Source organism: Neopelma chrysocephalum, unplaced genomic scaffold, assembly GCF_003984885.1.
Source record: "Neopelma chrysocephalum unplaced genomic scaffold, ASM398488v2 Primary Assembly neopelma1_60, whole genome shotgun sequence".
NCBI classification, from domain to species: Eukaryota; Metazoa; Chordata; class Aves; order Passeriformes; family Pipridae; genus Neopelma; species Neopelma chrysocephalum.
In genome coordinates, this window is record NW_020897715.1 from 6,189,979 (window position 1) to 6,209,879 (window position 19,901).

General features: G+C 44.8%; 1 protein-coding gene across 2 annotated transcripts in view; it reads right to left on the reverse strand.

The window, feature by feature from the left end:
* The window catches only part of CD200 (CD200 molecule), a 28,356-nt gene that overhangs the window by 1,429 nt on the left and 7,026 nt on the right, over nt 1-19,901 (reverse strand). The window contains exons 2-7 of one of the 2 annotated variants that reach the window (XM_027681473.1): nt 11,092-11,173; nt 10,102-10,272; nt 9,353-9,391; nt 8,888-9,105; nt 4,595-4,930; nt 449-760 (exon numbers count right to left, since the gene is read on the reverse strand). In XM_027681473.1, the coding sequence (XP_027537274.1) occupies nt 449-760; nt 4,595-4,775 (493 nt within the window). In that variant the 5' untranslated portion in view covers nt 4,776-4,930; nt 8,888-9,105; nt 9,353-9,391; nt 10,102-10,272; nt 11,092-11,173. Of the gene's footprint in view, nt 1-448; nt 761-4,594; nt 4,931-6,423; nt 9,106-9,352; nt 9,392-10,101; nt 10,273-11,091; nt 11,174-19,901 lie in introns of both variants that reach the window. The other variant, XM_027681472.1, reaches the window with a different exon arrangement.

The window sequence follows — 19,901 nt, forward strand, 5'->3', positions numbered from 1 at the left end:
CTTGGCTATTCCCTGGGGTGAGATGGGGTGGATAGGGGCACTGGGACCACATGCCAGCATGACACACACAAGCAGCAGTGCCAGCAGACCTGTGCTCGGGGTCTGATGTCATGATCAGGCGTGAGGAACCCAGCCCTCCAAGCTACCCAACACTGGCACGTCTTGTTGGTGTGTCAGGGTATGTGACAGGAAAACCTGTCACAGAGGAAGGGAGCCTGGGGCACATCATGGCATATAGGGGGACCTAGGGAGGAGTAAGACATTGTATGTCATAGCCCAGGGCATCTGGATGTTCCCAGGCACCTCCTCCATCACTCCCAAGCCCAGTCCCGGCTGCTCTTCAGGATGCCTTCCTCACCTGTCCCCAGCGCTCTGAGGAGTTTTGTGCTCTATCCCAGGGGGTGTTTCTCCACCCCACTTCAGAGCAGGAGCAGAGTTACGTACTTACCCTGCTCCAGGCTGTCCGTGGGCAGGACCAGGGTCACATTTAGAGAAGGGTGTTGGATCACACAGGCGATGGGGTACTCATGGAGGATTTTGGAAGGGGTGTGGGTGAAATTGCTGATGACAGTCACGGTCTGGTTGCTGAACTTGATGTGATATTCCCTTGGCTTCTGCTGCAGGATGCTGGGAAGGTGCCAGGTTATTTTTGGAGCTGGTTTCCCAGTTGCTGAACAGCTTATCCCCACCACTTTCTCAGACTCCTCAGCTTTGTCTGGATTGGGTATAAGTTTAGCTTCCACTTTGGGGTCCAAGATGGCTGTAAACGACAAAATGACAAAATGCGTTAGTTTCTACCCACATTTGAGCAAAGAGCATCTGTATTTACAATTATCTTGGAGGACAAGCTTGATATCTCATCTTACTTCCCCCTTCCCAAACCCCAGCAGTGACAAATAAACATGAAAGTGATCAGGCAGCAGTCTAGAAGTGAAGAGCTAGACAAAAATAAAGGGCAAGGGGCAGAAACATCTGTGGTTCAATTCTGTTATTAACAGCTGCACAGCAGCATGCCAGCTGAGAAGTGGTGATTATGGATGGGTTCAAATCAGTAGGTAGTGAAACTATGAAATTATATGTCTTCCTCTCTCTGGAAGAGCTGATCTGCTTGAATGAGTTAAAATTCTTGTTCTTTTCCCTTAAACTTACCTGCAGGATTAGCTTTACTGCTGTTTGAGGTGTGTAGAATTGTGGATCACAGGACTAAATAAAGCCCGACCTCATTCATTTACTATGGTTGCAGCTGCCTAGGAAAAATAAGTGTGTATTTCTCATTTTTTGTATAACCAATAGACAGAAACTCAAACCCCACAGGGCTACTGAAACCTCTGAGAGCAACAAGGAAAGTGTGTAGGGGGATTTCAGCTGGAACTTCTCAAAATCTCCCATGTATGAAAAGACTAGTGTCACAAACAGTTTATGTTTCAACTAATAAATGATCTCCGAACTTCTTCTTTCACTCACGGGACGCATAAAAATAACACATCCACCCCCAGCATTAGCACAGCATTCAAACATTAGGTTGCAAAATTTAAAAGCAGTCAAAGACAGTTGTCACAGATGTTTCCATAAAGGATGAGCAAAACTGCTTGGTATCTTGCCAGAAACACGCGCACTCCGTGCCTGCTCTTCTCCAGACTAAGCAGTTCTCTCTCTTCTCACGTTGGACCCCAAAGCGTTTTCCTGCAGGGCCAAACTTCTCTCTAGCAAATGTCTGTAACAGATGCACTCTCAAAACCTGTAAGTGCTTGCTTTTGCAGTAAAGTCCCTCTACACTGTTTGCTACTGTGTGCCCACTGTTGATGTTTGATACACACACTTAAATTAACTGCTGCTTTTGCCTTTCATTAAAATATTTGTTTCCAGTGAAAAAGTCTTTGCAAAAAAGGTTGTGTGCAAGTACTTGCTTTAGTTGCTCATGAAGAGAAGTAATGCAGATGTTCCCAAATTCGAGCTCTGTCAGCATTCCCAAATATTTGAAAAAGGGAGTTTCTAATGAGGTACATCACTTTGATTATCTGTAATGGCTTCTGTAATTAGAGGGAGACTGTCAGGTCATGATTTGCTTTTTATGTTTAAAAACTCTTGACAGCGGTGTCATAGAAACTGATAAAAGATTATAGGCATTACAGTATGCCTCATGATGACATCAAGCCTTTTCCAACCCTGTGGGTGTTCACCAGCAGCCCCGTGCCTCAGTTTCCCTGTCTAAGAAAGAGCGATGGGATTTCTCCAGTGTGCTCAAGACTTCCAGGCAAATGGTGGTGTTTACGATGAAGGCAGGTCTCTGAAGATGGCCCAGCAAATGCCCAGGGAATTTTGTGACCCAGCAAGTCTTGCCCATTCTCATGTGTCACATGTATCTTTCTCCACACCTGCTCCCTCAATCCTCTTCCTGGATTTCATTCTAATACTCTTTGGCAATGAAGGTTGACAAAATATTTCCAAAGTAAAGTGGAGGAGGAAGGGGAACAGACTGTTCAAAAGAGACCTACCAAGCATGATTGAAACTATTCTATTCCAAAATGGATTATGCTGAAGTGTTAAGAAATTTCTGCTTCTTCCTGGGTTTGCTGTTCCCAACAGGCAAGTATGAGATTCCTCTAGTCATACCTGTTTCTTTAATCACAGTGTTGTATCCAGTTCTTACAGGGTTTCACTTCCCCTTACCACACAGCGATGGTGCCCATCCGGGAACAGCTGCTCTTGTGAAGGCTGTGTAATAGGGCAATTACCAGCTTGTAAACTCCCTGGCAGTCCCCTCTTGAGAGCAAAGACATGGCAGCGTTTCATTTTCAGCTGGTGACTCTGGCTTGCTTACCTTGCCCTGTGCCCCTGAGCCTCGGGAGATTCCTGCTGGCTTCACACTCCATCATGGGGCACCCTCTGGGCTTGTTCAGACAAGTTGTTCCCATCGTTATGAGTGAGGGGATAAGGGAGCAAGACCGTTGCTTTTAAGTAGCATCACATGCATTAGCTTCAATGAAAGATATCATATATGAACCAAAATCTTCTGTCACAGTGCCAAATACTCAGATTGTTCATGCTGACCCCCTCAGGACAAGTTTGATGCAGCATGTTACAGGAAGGCCACCGGTGAGGCAGCCCCTGGCAGTGGCCCACGAGCCCACGAGAGAACTGAAACCCTTCTCAGTTGATACATTTTCGTCTGAGATGCAGGAAAAGACGTTTGCATGAGTGTGTGTGGCAGCAGAAAAACAACTTTTTTTAGAAGTAGTACTCTGGTGAAGGATGAACCAGAGCCACAAGGCTGGTGGTTTTGGTAAGAAATTCCCCCACTTGGATAAAAAAACCCCCAAAACCAAACCAAAAACAGAAACAAAAGAAATCTAACTTTGTGTTCAATTTACATGATAAAGAAGAATGGGATCCCTCTGCAAGGCAGTTCCATGTTTTTCCTGTAATGTATAGTCAGTGTTTACCCTCCAAGTGACTCAGAGCCGGGTGTCTTTAAGAAACACCTTCCTCTTCATGTATGAAATATCATATGAATTTATTGTCATTTGTCTTTTCTGGTCTAGGAGTTTTCCCAAAAGAAGGGAAAAAGCACTTTTGTTCCAGACTTGATTTTCCCCTGTATTTCCCTCCACCTTTCCCCTATAATCCAGGAGCGTCTTTTCTCCACACAGAGGACTCCAGACACATGTGTGTGGACACATGGATCTGTGTCTTTGTCAGCAGAAGGTACTAGGGATAAGCAAAATACTCTGCAGAGGTTGTATCACCAGTGACAGGTTGCAGACACTGATATTCTCCACATGGGACATGATCTTTGGCCAATGTCCTCACAGCAGAGTGTTCCATGAGGAAGTCAGGAGCCAACAGGTTGGCCTCAGAGCATGTTTAATGTCTCAGCTTTCTCACAGGCAGCAAAGCAGCAGCCTTCCTCAAAAGATAAGCAGCTTTTCACTTGTTTCAATTGAGTTCATCTATTTGTCTTTATTTCAGCTTGTACTTGCTAGTTGATGATTAGGTATGAAGGTGACAAATATTGCCACCTTGACTCGTGATTTGTTTCAACTATCTTCTTTAAGGTAGTTAATGCTGACTTGCAGAAGATATTCATGTGGCAAATCTCATGAGCCCTTTTGCTGACCCCAGCACAACTACTGTCATTTTTACTATTGCTTCAAAATGATCTTTCAACTACTCTGGTCATGCACGTGCCTCTTTGCCTTTTGAATATTTTGCAATTTTTTTAAGACCAAATACAGACCAAGGAAACAACTGCCTGAGTTCCAGGCTTAGGATGTGAGAGCGGCAGTGAAATTAAGCAGGGGAGCACAGGGTTCATGGCTGTGGGCAGCCAGCTGTCACCACAGGACCAGGGAAACTTGGAGGAAGTTCATGGGTTACACATCAGCTTTTGAATCTCACTCTTGCTGACTTGAAAGGGAAGAAAATTAAATAAATGTTGAATGCTGGTCAGAGGTAAAACCAGAGAGGGAGAGAGAGCCAGAGAGGAAGCTGAGCCACTTTTCCCATAGCAATGTAGCAATGTCAGGGAAGGATTCTCACAGGGAAAATTACTTGGTCCTCAGAAGAAAGTCTGTACGCAATTACAATGCCTTACCGTAAACCTTGAGACACATCCTGCCAGTGACAGCCCCCGAGGGAAACGTGTTGAAGATGCATTTGTAGCATCCTTCGTCTTGGAGGGTGACTCCATGAAGGGAGATGGCCGAGGCTTGTAACTCGCTGTGGGCGAAGCTCACGTGGCTGACGTAGCCCTTGGCGATCTTCTGGCCGTTCATTGTACTGTAAGTCGCTATGTTGTCTTCAGGCCCATCTGTCTCCTTCTGCCAGGTCACCTGTATCACATCTTCTTTTGTGACTGACTGGCACGAAAAAGTAACGTTTCCTCCTGCCTGGACTGACTGGACTTTTCTGTTCAGCACCTGCACAGAGGCTGCGAGAGAAGCAGGAGCCACACTCAGCGTTTCTCACATTTCTCACACTCGTCTGCAGCCCACCCCCAGCAGAGGCCCCCACAGCCCTTCACCCTCTCTTCCAACCACAGCAACTCCAGAAGATTTCTCTGCCCCTCCATCCAGGGAAAAAAATTAAAATGCAGCTTGAAAGAACTACTCCAAGAGCTTCACTGGACCTGCCACCTCTCACACCAGGCATCTCACCAGCCTGATACCTGTGCTGTAGAGAGCACCACTGAGAAAGGCAGCTCTGTTGCTGGGAGCCACTGATTTCTGTCTGCTAGGACTGCTGTCCCACGGGCACCTACGGAGAGGTTCCCTAAAGTTTCAGCTGTGCTAGTGACCAAACAGACATCAGGCCATTACCTCTCTCTTAGCCCTTCTGTGGTGCAGAGTGAAGGAAATCTGTAAAACTGCTAAAAATTATGTGTCTCAGTTTACACTGTGCATTCACACTTGTCAGAGACTGGCAAGAGAACAGAAAACCAGAAGGAAACAGCAAAGTAGGGAGACCAGAGGCAAACTGCATTTGTCCTGCTATCTCAGGCTTGAGGCCATGCAGCTGGGAAGCAGCTGCCGAAGAGACCTTGCTGAAGGCCCACAGGCAGAAAACTTCCACAGCATAAATGCCATGCTATTAAAGGTCTCCAGGGAAAAGAAAAAAGTCTACTCTTCCAATTTATAGACCCATGAAAAAACTATTAAGGGTACAGGCAAGGAAAAGGGATGCTCCCAGGCTGACAGCTCAGCTCCACAGTCCTCTTAGGATAATAGTTTTCAGAGTTTAGTTGTGTACATCAGCAGGGGGAGGAAGATATCAGCAAGGACAGGTGCATCACTGAAGACATATAATTCAATGTATAAGAACTTTAAATATCTTTGCAGGCTTTAAAGAGGAGTGAGGCTGCCTGCAGTGCCCAGAGGTACACTTGGCTAACCCACCCAACAAAGTGCTCTCAGGTTCTGGCTGTGGCCACGGCCAGGCAGATCTCCACCAGAGAGCAAGAACCCAGCTGTGAAGCTGTACCAGTCATTTTGCTGTGCCATAGGCAGAATACAAATCATGATCATGAAAGCTAGTTTGAAACTAATTCAGCCTTTTATATATGATTTTTAAATACAAAGCCAGTGTAACACACATACACACTTTTGGTGGCCTGAGCAGATACCTACAAGCAATGTTTGGCTGGTTGCAATAAGTTTGTACATTTCTCTGAAGCTTATAAATGCCCTGGTGGTAAATTAAGCAGCAGATGCTATCAGTGCAACCAGCAGTAACATGCCTGAAGCCCCAGGTGAGCACTGCAGTCGTGTGCAGTGCCACGAGTGCTGTGTCACCTACGGACTTGCCCCAGGGGGGTGAGAGATGGGGACTGTAGCCTCCAGCAGTACAGAAGGCTGGCAGGGCCACCGAGGTCCCTAAGGCCATTGCAGTGATGACACAGACACACAGACAGACAGAAGGAGTTACCTGATGTAATGGTCCAGATGCTGGAGAGGAGCAGGCAAGCGACCATCGTCATCTTAGCTGTACGCTCAGCGGGACGAAAGAGCGACTGATGCCCCGAGTGTGACTTCCCCCTTTTTATTCACTGCGCTCTTACTCTAGGGACATTCCCAGCCCCTTCAGCTACAGTAAGAGGGACCTCATAAAAACTTCCTGCCCCTCTGACACTCAGCTGAATGACAAAATTTTTGGGGGACATGACAACAAACGTCAGAGTCAGAAACTGACAATTTCCCAGCTGGGCTGCTAGACAGACAGGAGGAATGGGTTTTTCACAAGCACCTTTTCCATAAGGTTGGGTTTTCACAAGTGCCTAAATGCAAACACAGATTTCTAAGCCAGCTAAGCAGTGTCTGTGGGTTGCAGGATGAAAGGCCACCCTGGTCCTGACCTGAGCTCTAGGAAAGGAGTTCGGGTCAGTAGTCATGCTGCAATCAGTAGTGCAAATGTCCCCAACTCAGAGGACCCAGTTAGAGGTCTGCATCCTTCGTGTAAGTCAGTGGACACCTAGGAGCTGCTGATGCTGCTGTAACACAACTCTTTTTCTAGGTTAAGGAGACCAGAGCAAGCCAAGTGCCAGACCCAGGACCTAGGTCATATGTTGCCTCAGAGAAAAAGCAGAGCTTTGGTCTCCCCTTTCTTCCACTGAGGTCACCCCCATCTCCAGAGGTCCATGATCCCTCCCCAGCCCTGTCCCTAGGAAAGACAGGGGTGCTGTCCCACAAGCACCCTCTCCACCCTCACTTGAGATGACATTAAAATAGGTGACACAGCTGGTTTGAGCCATTGTTTTTGTGCATTTTTGCTTTGTCATTGTTACTCCTGTGTTTCCCTTTTTTCTGTGGGTTACGATCATATTGCCGAAACCAGCCAAACCCTCAGCCCACGGGTGGCTCACACACCACACAGTGGAGCAGCCAGCCAGTGACACCTTATTTGCTAATCAAACTTCTACTGGTAAACTGTGTTTCATGTCTCTGCTGCCTGATGAGGTGGCTTACATTTTTGCAAGTTCTTACTACTCCAAATGACTACAATTGCAATTAAAATGTTTTCTTTCAGTCGAATGGCTGCACGGATCAGCCTCGAATTGTGCAGATAGTTTGGGGGAAGCCAACGGGCCCAAGTCATAACTTTACACAAAAAATTCTCGGATGTGCTTACACATTTACAGTTCCTTTTCTCTTCCCAAGAGGTAATTAATCTGAACACAGAAACAGCTCAGGTATCAGTATGCCTCTAAAGAAACATTTTGGATGCGCTTTTGAGTAGGTTCAATAATTAATTCCTATCAGTCTACAAAACTGCAATTGCTTCACACTATTGTCTTTTTCATTTGAGGTATCTTGTTTTCCTTTCCTTGAGTTATTTTCATAGTTGCATTTCCATGCAAAATTTCTGGAAGGGCATTCTGGTCTGATCAAAATGTGAAAACAACGTAAAAATGGTTCTTGTGGGGTTTGTCAGACCATTTTACAGCTATTAAGCAGTACGATTAGCTCCAACAGGCTCTGGACCAAGACTCAGGAACAAGTCAGACAGAAAACTGCCTCCTGAAATGGAGATTCACAAGCAAATATTTAATTTCTGATTGTCAACCTCTCAGAACTTCCAAAACTGAAAAGAAAACCCCCCCAAAACCACAACCCATTGAAGATTTGCTGTACGTCATTTTGCAGGAGAGTCTCTTAGCAGGGTGCAAATGATCTCTGAAAAGATTCATTACAGTCTTTGCTGATGTCCTCATCTTAGTTCTGCTACAATTTTGAAACAACAGTTTAATAGGAGAACTTCCCACAAGCTTGCAGACACTGTCCTTATAGCTGACACCACTTAGCGATCACAAAAGGAACTGCACTTGATTTTAAAAAGAATTGCAAGCCCAGTTGATATATAGGAAATGTTTGTGTCGACTTTAACCATCTTATTTTCTGCCAGAAACACTCTAATCTTCCAATACCCTGAAATCTGTGTGCTGCTAGAGCAAACACTTCTTGGTAAAGATCAGACCTTCAGTCTTAGCAAAGGATGAAGAAAAATGGTGGGAAAAATTTGTTGGCTCCGTTTGCAGCACCTCTGTATACCCAGCATAACTGGTGATAAAAGCCATGTGTTTTGGCTGCTCTTTCCAAGCTCTGCCTTTTTCCGGGTTCCGAGCATGCAGAGACCTCCCTACTAGCCTACATGGGTGGGTGTCTGCATGCACATCTGACTGCTGCAGCATCTCTGTCTGATCCCTTCCCTTTCTCCAGGGACCAGGCAACATCAGCACTTGATTAATTACTTTAAACACAAGGCAGGCAGAAATATGAGATCCACTCATTAACCCTACCACTTATTTAAATTTTGTGAGTGTATCTTTAAGTGCATATATTCAGACAGTTCCTGCTCTGTTCATCTTTACATAGACTTTTGGTGGATTACAGACCTCTTCCTTCCTTGTCAGTCAAATCCCATGCTCCTCTGCTTCAGTTACACAGCATCTTCATTTCTGAGAACTGCACACCATGCCTGAGCTTCAGTCACATTTTAAAGTCAGTGAAAGCTTGGGAATAAATCAGGCAGAAGATTGTTCTGCAACTACTGCTTGAAAAACCCAGTGATTCACATTCATTTCTTCCTTTCTGCTTCACCAAGATGTTCTCTCTAGTTCCCAGTAAATCAAAAAAGGACATAGAAGAATTAATTGCACAGTCATGAAATGCCAACTTTTCCCCACAGCCCAAATGACTAATGGAGTTGATAACTCATACGGATGAACTTCCAGAAAATGTTCCCGATGGGAACCGCTCAGGCACAATTGGAGTCTAAAACATTGTTTTGTCAACCATCAATCCAAACCACTGTTTTTTCAACCACCCAAACCCAGGTTAACAACTGAGCAGCTACCTACCTTGTCAGCAGGATTCAGTGCCACCTCTCAAGGCATTGCCTGTAAAGAGAACAGAACAGGTGGGGATGGTTTCATCCACTCATGATTTGCACTGACTTTTGGAGGTTGGTTCACCAGTACTAGTAGTGGGTGCTACTACTGGGAAGCAGCTTGTCAAATGCAATTGAACAGGCCTGGAACTTTATAATGTATTTGTAGGTAGTGCCTGCATACGGCAAATCCCTCCACATCTCCACTGAGTTTGGAGAGCTGCAGTACTGGGGTAAAGACAGTATCTGCATCTACCAAAATATGCTCCAGCCTACGTCACTGCACCAGGGTGAGCTGCAGCAGGACTTGCAGTACGCAGACAAGGGGTGCTGCAGGACTGAGTGGTGCTCAGCTGGGCTGGGTTACAGACAAATTGTCACATTTGTGCACAAGTTTTAGATCAGAGAACACAAAGGTAGTTTATCCACAGACACAGCTGTTTATCGTGTCACGTTTGGATTGGAGGTATTTAGTCTGTGATCTCTCCCCAAACTGGACTTCCTCCCTCTGCTAACACACTGCTGTCAGCTAAAAGTTACAGCTGCTGGTGCTGAAATCCAGTGTGGGACTGCCTAATAAAGTGCAAAAGAGAAGCAAAGAAGGGGGCTAATAAGCTGAGACCTAGCTTGTGGTGGTATACATCTGTCTGCAAAGCGACATGTTCCCAGGGGACAGCTCATGCTGTCAAACTGTCCTGTTAAGTGCCCAACCCTTCTTACCTCTGAGTTTTGATGAAATTGCTGCAGGCACCTAAAGTCTTACAGAGACTTTTTTTTCTTTTCCAGCAATGTACCACAATTAGAATGTGTGAACAAAAACTTGCTCATTCCCCAGACCACTGGCCCTGCAAATAGTATTTCTGGTTCTTCTATTTTATTTCTTCCTTGCAGCTCAGGAGGAAGAGAAATGGATAAAAATGATAATAATTAAAAAAAAAAGACAAAAAGGAGAGGAAGAAGCAAAAAAAAAAAAAAAGACTGCACTGGAAAGCTTCAGTAGGAAAGCTTCGTTGGGGTTTGAAGTGTTTGGTTTTTACCACTCAGTGTGTCACACCATTTCTCAGAAGAGTGAGATGGCCGGGCATGTGGTTTCCTCTTGCCTAAAGCACCCTAAGTTGCTATTTTTGGTCAATGGAACCTAGAGGGAGTCCATGCTGCAGCCCCCTAGTCACTTCATGAAGGTCATCAGCACCAGCACACATGCCAGTGTCCCAGGAAGCCACATCACTCATCCATTCCACCCTTCTTCCTCTCCCACCCCCACTCATAAGGTTTTCATGCAGTGGAGGCTTTGGGGTGGGTTTTTTTTTTTAGGTGAACAACACCTAGATCCTGCATATGTTTTACAGTGTGAGAGATTATAAGCTGCTTTGGTCACTGAGTTTCATTCTGTAACACAGACAGTATAGAAAACAATCTAGCCTGAAAGGAAACCACACCAAAATTGGCTACCCAAGGAGCAGAGGTCCAGTGGAAGGATGGGAAACTGCCCACCAAAAATAAGGTAGGTCCAATACCATTTTATATTTAATTACTAAACAAGACGATTAAGAGAGCGATTCCATTAAAATCGGAGCAAATAATACCTTCAATGGATCAGACTTAAGAGACCATGTAAGGCACCGGGAGGAGCCTCGTGATTAAAGAAACGTAATTTAGAAAGCAAATTAAGACGAACAATATAGTTCTTAGTATGTCAAAGAGTATTACCTCAGGATGATTTTTAGGGAGGTGACTTCATCTCTAGGCTCCCAGCATGGAGAACCTGCTGAAGGGAGGACGGGTGTTTGTCCTGGTGAGGAACACAAGGAACTGAAAGGACTTGTCATCTGCTCCAAGTTTCCAGGAAGGAAAATTACACTTGGAGGTTCACCTTGCCATCTCTTATCTGTTGGCACCATGTCTCGTAAAGACAAGCTTTTATATACACTATAAAAAAATAGATTAAACTGTGCAATGTATTTAAATGCCGTACATGGGATATATAAGCATGCTATAGTTATGGACAACAGTGGTTAGGAATAGATTGTCTCCTAAGGAGCTGTGAAGACAGAGGAGTATGCTCAGCAGGAGTCACCTAGGACAGGTGGAAAAATTCCCTTTCTTTCCCCTTGTTTACTTGGTAAGTCAAAGAAAAGGTCCTGCAGTCTCTGAGTATTGTATCCTGACTGCTTACTTGGTCTTGCGGTGCTCAGATGTGGCACTCCATTGCCAAAATTAAATGTTCTGCCTGTTTCCAAAGAGAACCCATCCCTCATCTCCCTGCAGGTCTGTGTCCAGACATCTAAGTCATGACCACTTTACCTAGCCTTGGGGGAAAGGGCAAAAGCCCCCAAAGGATGAAGCCTTACTCTCAAAAGCAGTTTGAGTCAAGGCAGGCAAAATCTATATGAAGCTGACGGGTCCTCTCCTGTGGTAGCAAGCAGCAGAGATGAGCTCACATGCCTTCAGGGTCTCAGCTCCAGGCTCTTTGCTCCCAGGCTTGCAGAATACCCACTGCTTTAAGTGGCTGTGTCACACTTATAGGTGGGACTTCTGATCCTTTTGAAATCATTTGTGACTGCTTTTTTGGGAGAAGGAAACAGAACTGTGAGCAAGGTTTGTGTAAAGCACACAGCTTCTAGCTTGACAAGGCCATGAACCCCATATCCCTCATGAGAGCAGAGGGGAGGAAGGGCCACTACTGTAAAAGGCAGCATCAACATGGTGCTGTGTCCCAACCTGTGCTCATCCACAGTCTGTTTTCCTCACTGTCAAAAACTCTAACAAATCACTGCCAGAAGAAGTAACTCAGGGACAGCATTGACCAGCTGCCCTTGCAGGACAGAAACTGCAGTTCATCTCACTCCAGCTCCTGTCATTGAGCTGTGTCAGCCTGGTGTGACTTTTGTGTAGCGTGTCAGTCCCCTGTCATGAAGTCGCGTCTTTCAAAAAAATCATAGACCTCGCGGAAGTTCAGAGGCATGGAAAAATAACAAGGGTAGGGGTTTTTTTTGTCCGTTTGTGGGTTTTTTTTCAGAGAAACAGCCATTCCTATGCAGTCACAGCATCCTTGCAAAGCTCTGGTGCTGCAGAGGTTCAATCCTAGCTGCTGCTGCTCACTAGGCAGCATGAGAGGCAGAGACTGAGGGTTAGCAGGGAGAGGCTCCTCTGCTCCACAGCACCGGGCAAGCTCAGAGTCAGCCTAAAGAGATAGCTCGGGTTACAACATAAAATTTGCATGTAACTTGTGGAAGTCAGCCCATCCGCACCAAATTCCTAAGGAATGAGGCTCATGTAGGTGCATTATCCAGCTGTCAGTATCTCTCCTGAGTAACTTTAACCAGACCTTGAAAAAAAATCAAAGTAAAGGGGCACCTGCAGGTGGTGCAGTATCTACAAGGCTTGGGAAAATTGGCAGTCTGGTGGAGGAAATAACCCCAAATTATCACTCCCGTGAGACTGGCAGGAAAAGTTCATCAGCTTCAGGTGAATTAGTCTGTATGTCAGTGCTGACCAGCGATGGCCAGTGGGGTCCCAAGAAGGACGGGCCAGAGCCAATTACAGGGGTGACAGGAATTAAAATGTACTGAAGTGATGTGGCCTTGGGCCTTCTTTGCCAAGCAGCCAGACATGGAGCAAGAATGACACTTTTTTGCTTGGTTGGATGTGGGGGTTTTTGAGGTTTGGCAGTTTTGTGTCAGAGGTGGTGGGTTTAAGGAGTCAAGTGGGAACTGGATATTTCTGGAGGAAGGTCCAGCTATTTCTGGACCAGTAACCTCTTGTTGAGGGACACCAAGTTAGATGGAGACAACAGCTGCAGCGGCTCCCCACTGAAGCCCTTGCTCCTTAAAGCTGGTGCTGTCAAGTCCCAAAGCAGTTCAGAGGAGCATCGTATTTCTGGAAGCAGAGGGGGGTGGTGGCTCTTAAAGGTGGCTCAATGGGTCTCTGTGTGACCTTACCAACAGTGTCCCACCATCTCTGCCCAAGAAATCCCCCTTCATGGACAGAAAGTGCACCTACTGCCTTGTTTCTTGGCCCTTTGGCAGTTGGATCGAAGTAAAGTCAGATTGAAGGCAATCTTAATTTCAGGTGTACGAAGCAGACCTAACACAAACTTGAGCTCTTAATAGCAAGTGCTTAATGCTGCAGCTACTGGGAGAAAACGTTGCAGATTTCAGACCCCATCATTTATCCATAGCCTCTGCTGCTTCCTCTAATTCATTTCTTGACTTTCTTTCCTTCTTCCTGTACATCCCCAAGTCTGCCACTTCATCCCTTCCATTTGAAGAGTTCACTTTTAAGCAGCATTTCTATATTTGGGTTGACCACTTCCCGAGCATGACAGCTCATGTAGCTGCTCTGCAAAGAGCAAAGTGAAACTATAGAAAGAAAGAAAAGGAATTCTGCCTTTGTTTTCATTTTAATAGTTGAGTCACATTTCTCCTCTTTTGAGATTGCTGGTCAGAACTATTTCCCAGCAGTTTCACTGATAAGTCTGTGCCTCTAATTGCCTCCAAAAAAACCCCATCAAGAGCCAACCCCCAGAACCCCTCCAACCATAGGCAAGTTGGGCTCCCTTCCTCTAACTGCTGGGGACCTGCCTCAGAGAGTCACCATATCTGTAGCATAAATGCTGATGCTGAGAAATGCTTTCAGTTCTCAGACCACGCGACATATTTTCCCACAGGATTACGTATGATTGACTAAATTAGAATTTGTCTGAGAGCTGTGCAGCAGTTTACAGGTCTAATTTGCTAGAGGAACATATGCTATTTATCTTTTGACAGTCCTGGGGAAGAGCTACCCAAGCCCAACAGCCTTTCCCCCTGAGCTAGGGACTAAAAAATCAGAAGCCAACTCAATATAAACAAGAAAAAGTGGAATAAATAAAGATTAGAAAACAAAAATACTTATATCAAACTCACAATGCTTGACAGTTACAATAGACTCCTAATGTGAATTATGTGTATTATAAATATATATACATATTTTATTTTAAATGTATCTCATAGGAATTCTAGGACTGAATTGCATGAAACAGTCCCCCTTGCATCTCCAACTAGGCTAGAGGAGTTTGTGCTCAGTGTAGGAAAACCACTATACATAATTCAGAGAAAATCAAGTAGGCAACCTGGAAGGAGGTAGGATTATAGCTTTATTTTTATATACAGCTGTAATGAAAGCAATCTAAATTCTCCCACTAAACAGAAAGTTGGGAAGTTTACTAATATTTTTAAAACTTTCTGCTACTCTTATAAAAGCACCAGAGGCATATATAGAAAGAAATTATTTCAGGTGAGTTGCCAAACATACGTATTATATAAAAGAAATGAGACCATTTATCAAGGAAAGTATCAACAACAACAAAGGATCGTGGCATCACCTATTTACCTCAGTCCTGGGAAAGAAAGAGAATATGCAAATAAGCAATTAGAGACCCACTCATAATGTACCTCCATCAGCAAGTTGGGCATAATTCCCAAGTTCGTATGACTTGGCAGCTTCACACCCCTTAGTGCATTTTTATTATATATATAAATCTAACATGTAAATATTACGACTACATTGCAAAATGCTTGTAAATTACAGGCATTTTACAAACACAACATTTTAAACTATAAGCGATAACACACGCCCCAGCAAGCCTAGTTCCTATTACCAAGAAACATGGTAACAGCAATCTGAACATAATGTAAAGGCTCCAAATTTGCCAAATAATTTCAGTACCTAAACCTGGAAGTATTTTGCTTGAAACAGCAAGGATTATTTCAACTGCTGGAGACAGATGTGCCAGAAGCTGTCGTGTCTGCTGGCCTTGCATTCACCCGTGTGTTTGCAATTCGTGTTGCACAACTGCTGTGTTTTTCTTCCTTTTGATTTTCACCAAGACACACTAAAGGTTAGATTGATGTAGATCATTTGTGGAAGCATGAGACCAGTTCTCTGCTATCTCTTCCCAATATTTACTGCTCACTCACTCATCTAGAGGTATTTAATGCAGACAAGCCCAGAAAGGCTGATTGCTCCTCAAATCCACAAACTTTGCAGAGGTACTACCAGGCTCCCCACAGGGGGACACAGGCTGTACTTCCCACGAATAGCTACTTGCTGCAACACCTACCAACAGCCACCAGCTTGCTCCTGCCATCCCTCCATCCTCGGACTGGTGATTTGTGCCTCTACCCCCCTGTGACAGCCCCTGCTCCTGCAGCTTCCAGGGCAGAGCTGGATGCCTTGCCAGGGACTACCTCCATGGGAGAACAGCAGCAGAGAAGCTAAATAAAGTGCCCTATCCAAAAAGCTGGAGAAGGGGTCTCCCTATGGGAACACAGGTGCCCATGGGTTGGCAGTGGGGATGAGGACTATGCAGTGCCAGACCTACCCGTTCACCTTTATTTTCATGCCCTAGGTGGAAAATACCAATACCGATCAGGAGAAAAAGATATTGCCACAAGCAAAGTAAGTAAAGAGGCTCCTTGAGCACCTCGGGGGTGATGTGGCATGGCATGGGTGGGGGCAAGGGGGAGCTCTCTGCCAGCATCCAGCATCGCTGCAGAGGTGGTGGCAGCAGCCATGACCAGGCATTTTGCATCCCAGTAGAGGGCAACCTCCTTGCATCCAGTGGGGGATACCTGCCCTCTTGATGCCCCACTGTGCTGGATTATTTGGGGCCTCTGGTCTATTTTGTTTCTGGAGAAGGCAGGATGAGGGGGCAGCTGTCCTCTCCAGTTACAAAACCATGTGTGCCTCAGCCACCGCTTTGCAGCTGCCTCCTGCAGTGGTGAACGTGGCATTCCTACATCCTAAGCAGGATTGCAAGCACTCGAACCAGAGTGGGGGAGCCTCTGCTATACCTCTGCTTCATCCCCTGGAAATGAGGTGGAGGGCTGCTGATGGAAGTGGGCTGCCAGCACAGCACAGCCTGCATTTGGTCACACACCAGCCCGCGTTCCCCATACACAAGCACAGTTTAGAACTTTCTCTAAACAGATGTCAGCATGACATATTCTCCTAATAAAACAGTTTCTGCATATTGAATATGCAAATAGGGAAGACTCACATGATAGCCCAGATCACATGTGTTCCTGTGAATCAGGAGGTCTTGGTTTCGATTCAGACTGCTACATTTTCTCTGTGGGTAAAGCCATTCATGTAGCAAAGACATAATACTTTTACCATTTTCACGAGCTGCAGTATTTGCTTAGCAAAAAACAGCTTCTTGTTAGTCATTTACATCAGCAATTTCATGGCAGTGTTAAGGCAGCACAATAATGTTTGAAAACACCTTAAATTTTCTAAGATAGCAGCTTTAACACAATACCGAGAGACAGATGTCTCTCCTTCTGTCAGGTTGCAAAACATGTATGCTTAAAAATCCCATTATCTTAGGCAAAAGTGAAAACTCTGCTCTAGAATTTTACAGGAGCAATCCATATTTCAATCAACCTCATAACAAGAATCAACTAGACTGATAAAAACAAGGCTGAGAGAAAGCATGATGCAAATGACAGCCCTCTGCTATTTAGATGTTTATGGGACAGAGAGACAAATTTCTAGAAAGGCTCAAGCCTGCCAGACCCGTGCACACAGACACCCAGTGCACAGTCAGGTATGTGCCACATCACGTAGTGCCTCTGCGCCCCAGCGCCCAGCCAGTGATCCCAGGCACAATTCAGGCTCCATTGGCCATAAAGCTAATGCAGAGTCAGAGAATGAGCAAGCAAGAACATCCATTTCTAAGACAGACATGTACAATTGATGTCAGTTAATTAAACCCCCCAAAACAAAACAACAAAAAGAAAAACCCAATAAGGTTGCAAATCTAGGTTTTCTTAAGGTTGTTGAGCACTACTGCGTGACACAAGTGTGTGCTAAACTAGAGAGAAGATAAATCTTGAAAAGCCATCAGATTTATTTAGCCCTCAGAGATTCAACTCTTTCTCCACCTAATGCCACGTGAGCTCATGCTTTTGCACAGCCGGTGCTCAGTCTGTAGCTAAGTCCTGTGCTGCCGAAAATCCTTGTTTCATGTCGCTTCACCAAAGCATGACAATCACATCTTTTCTTCCTCTCTCCTCAGCACAGACCTACAGCTATCCATCAAGTACCATCAAGGTAAAGACTAAAAGCAATTTTTTTTTTTTTTTGCTGCTCTCTGGGGTAACTGAATCAAAACATTAATGTATCAGAAAGATGTGGTGTCCGTCATGTTCCTGTGGGAGAGAGAAGGGCTCATAATCAGAGTATTTGCTTGGGACACAGAAAAACATCAGTTTAAGCCTATGTACAAAATAAGTGTATGCACATAAAACTGTAGCACTGATACTCAGCCCCAGTCTTGGGCAGCCAGCGGCCAAATAGGCTGCAGCACTCACTCATAATTTCCAAGGCTGAGTGTAATGCTGCCTGGCCCAAATCAGACAATTCAGGAGGCTGAACCTTGGGATCATGTCCTGGGTGAGTGTCCCCAGCCACTGCACAAGTTACAGCTGTGGGGGTGCTTCTCTGTCCTCTACCCCCCTCCCTTCTCCCTTCAGCTTTCTGGTAGCCAGCATAACCTCCCTTGACTACTGACATGTTTCCACAAAAAGTTTCAGTTTCTACATGACATTTTCTAAAAATCATTTGACTGGACTATGGCCCACCAGGTTTTGTAATAAAAGAAATCTTCAGTTGAAAAACAATGGGAATTTTAATGCTTTGAGGCTTAAAGGTTAACTGTAAATGTAATTTAAATATAAATTTGTTGATGCCTCAACAAATGGCTAAGTCTCCGTTGGGACAGAATAGGGTTTCCCTTTCCAATGTCCCACTGACTGTAGGAGGAAGAAAAGAAAAAAAATAACCAAACAAAAATGTCCCTTCAGGTCATGCATTTAGCTTCTTATAAACCAGAATGGAGCAAATGGTTGCATTGCAACACAGAAAAGGCTGAAAAACACTTTGCCCAGTCCTAATTGCCTCCCTACTTTAGGGTTAGATTTAGGAATTCTGGAAATGCAACCCACAGTAATTTAAGAGGTAACTATAAGTTGGTATGTTCCCTGCTTCTGTGCCCGAACTTATCATCCTGGAAGGGCAGGGGTGGGGGAACAGCCACTTCTCAACTGCTGCACTTCTCAGTCTTGTGTGCTTGTTTGTCTGTGTTAATACGCTGGGCTCTGAGAAGCAGCAGGGGAGTACCTGTGGTTTGCTACCTCTGCTTTGTAAATAGTTCATTTTAGCAGAGGTTTAGTGAAGTTGCCTGATGACCAACCATCCCCAGAAGCCCTATGTACCGCAGAACAAAGCACTGCCATTTAGCAGCCTAACTGGGTTGTTTTAGGGTTTTTTTCAATAAAGATGACATCAGTAAAACAAAAGTTGGTGTCCAGCAGATAAGTGGGTGTTTAGCAGAAAATTTTGAAGAAGGTGGGCAAGATGACAGAAAATGGTGTGATTAAATGAGTTCATAATTTGTACATATAAGTGTGGGATGGGTTGTGGGGGAAAAGAAGGGGGTGGAACTGTAATGGGGAACCTGCCAAGTAGCTGTCAAGTTCTCAGAGTTTTTGGTGTCCCGAGTAAAAGCTCCAGAGCATGGTTCAAAGACAGTCCCAGGAGCATTGTTAGTGCAGTAGGAGAGGTGCCCCTTCTGAGGTTACACTTGGCCTGTGAATAATGAAGGTCTTCACTCTTGCTCCTCCTGCACCATTGACATGCTGGAGAAATCACTCCACCTCTGCACTTTGATCTCCCCACTGAGAAGAGAAGGTTGATGATAACAGCCTTTCAAAACATGAAGACTGGAAGGATTCTGGAAAATGTGGCTATGAGCAAGTCATGGTTAGAGACCTGTATGTTTGACAGACAAGAGGTGCTCCAGACTTCACTCAGTGGACTGGGAGCCAGTAACTCATGAAAATTAAAAGCCTACCTATTCTCATTTCATAGGCACATTAAGAGAAACACTGCTGTCCTCCCAACTCTTTGCAATCGTGACTAGGTGAGGAGAGAGCCATGCACTTGCAGATAGGTAGGAAATTCCTTTTCTTAGGCAAGTCTACCCTGATCGCTTTGGTCCTTAAAATTTCTGGAATTTCTAAATCTTGAAACTTTATAAAGCCCCAAATCAAAACTCAGGATTTATTTTTGGTGAAGTGTCCTCAAGGTCAGGAGATTTTTCACACTATACAGACAATATGATTTACATAAACTTGGAAAATCCAAGACAAATTCTGCAGGAATTTTGTTCTAAGAATTCTTTCTCACTTCTAGGTTTGAAAAATAAAATCTAACATTTTGGGGTTTTTAACCCATGAAGCAGAGACCACTGTTACAGAGTGTGAAAGGTAGTTATAAATGTCATCGTGAACCCAGCAACACTCACTTAAAACACTACCACTACTGAGGGCAATCGCTATAAAGCCTGTACTTACTCACCGGCTTCATTAACCAGTGGGTTCAAATCAAGAACACAAGGGCAAACAAATTTTTAACTTCTGGCTCCAAGTACTTAATCATTTCACATTGTCCCTTTAGATTTAATGAGTCATCCT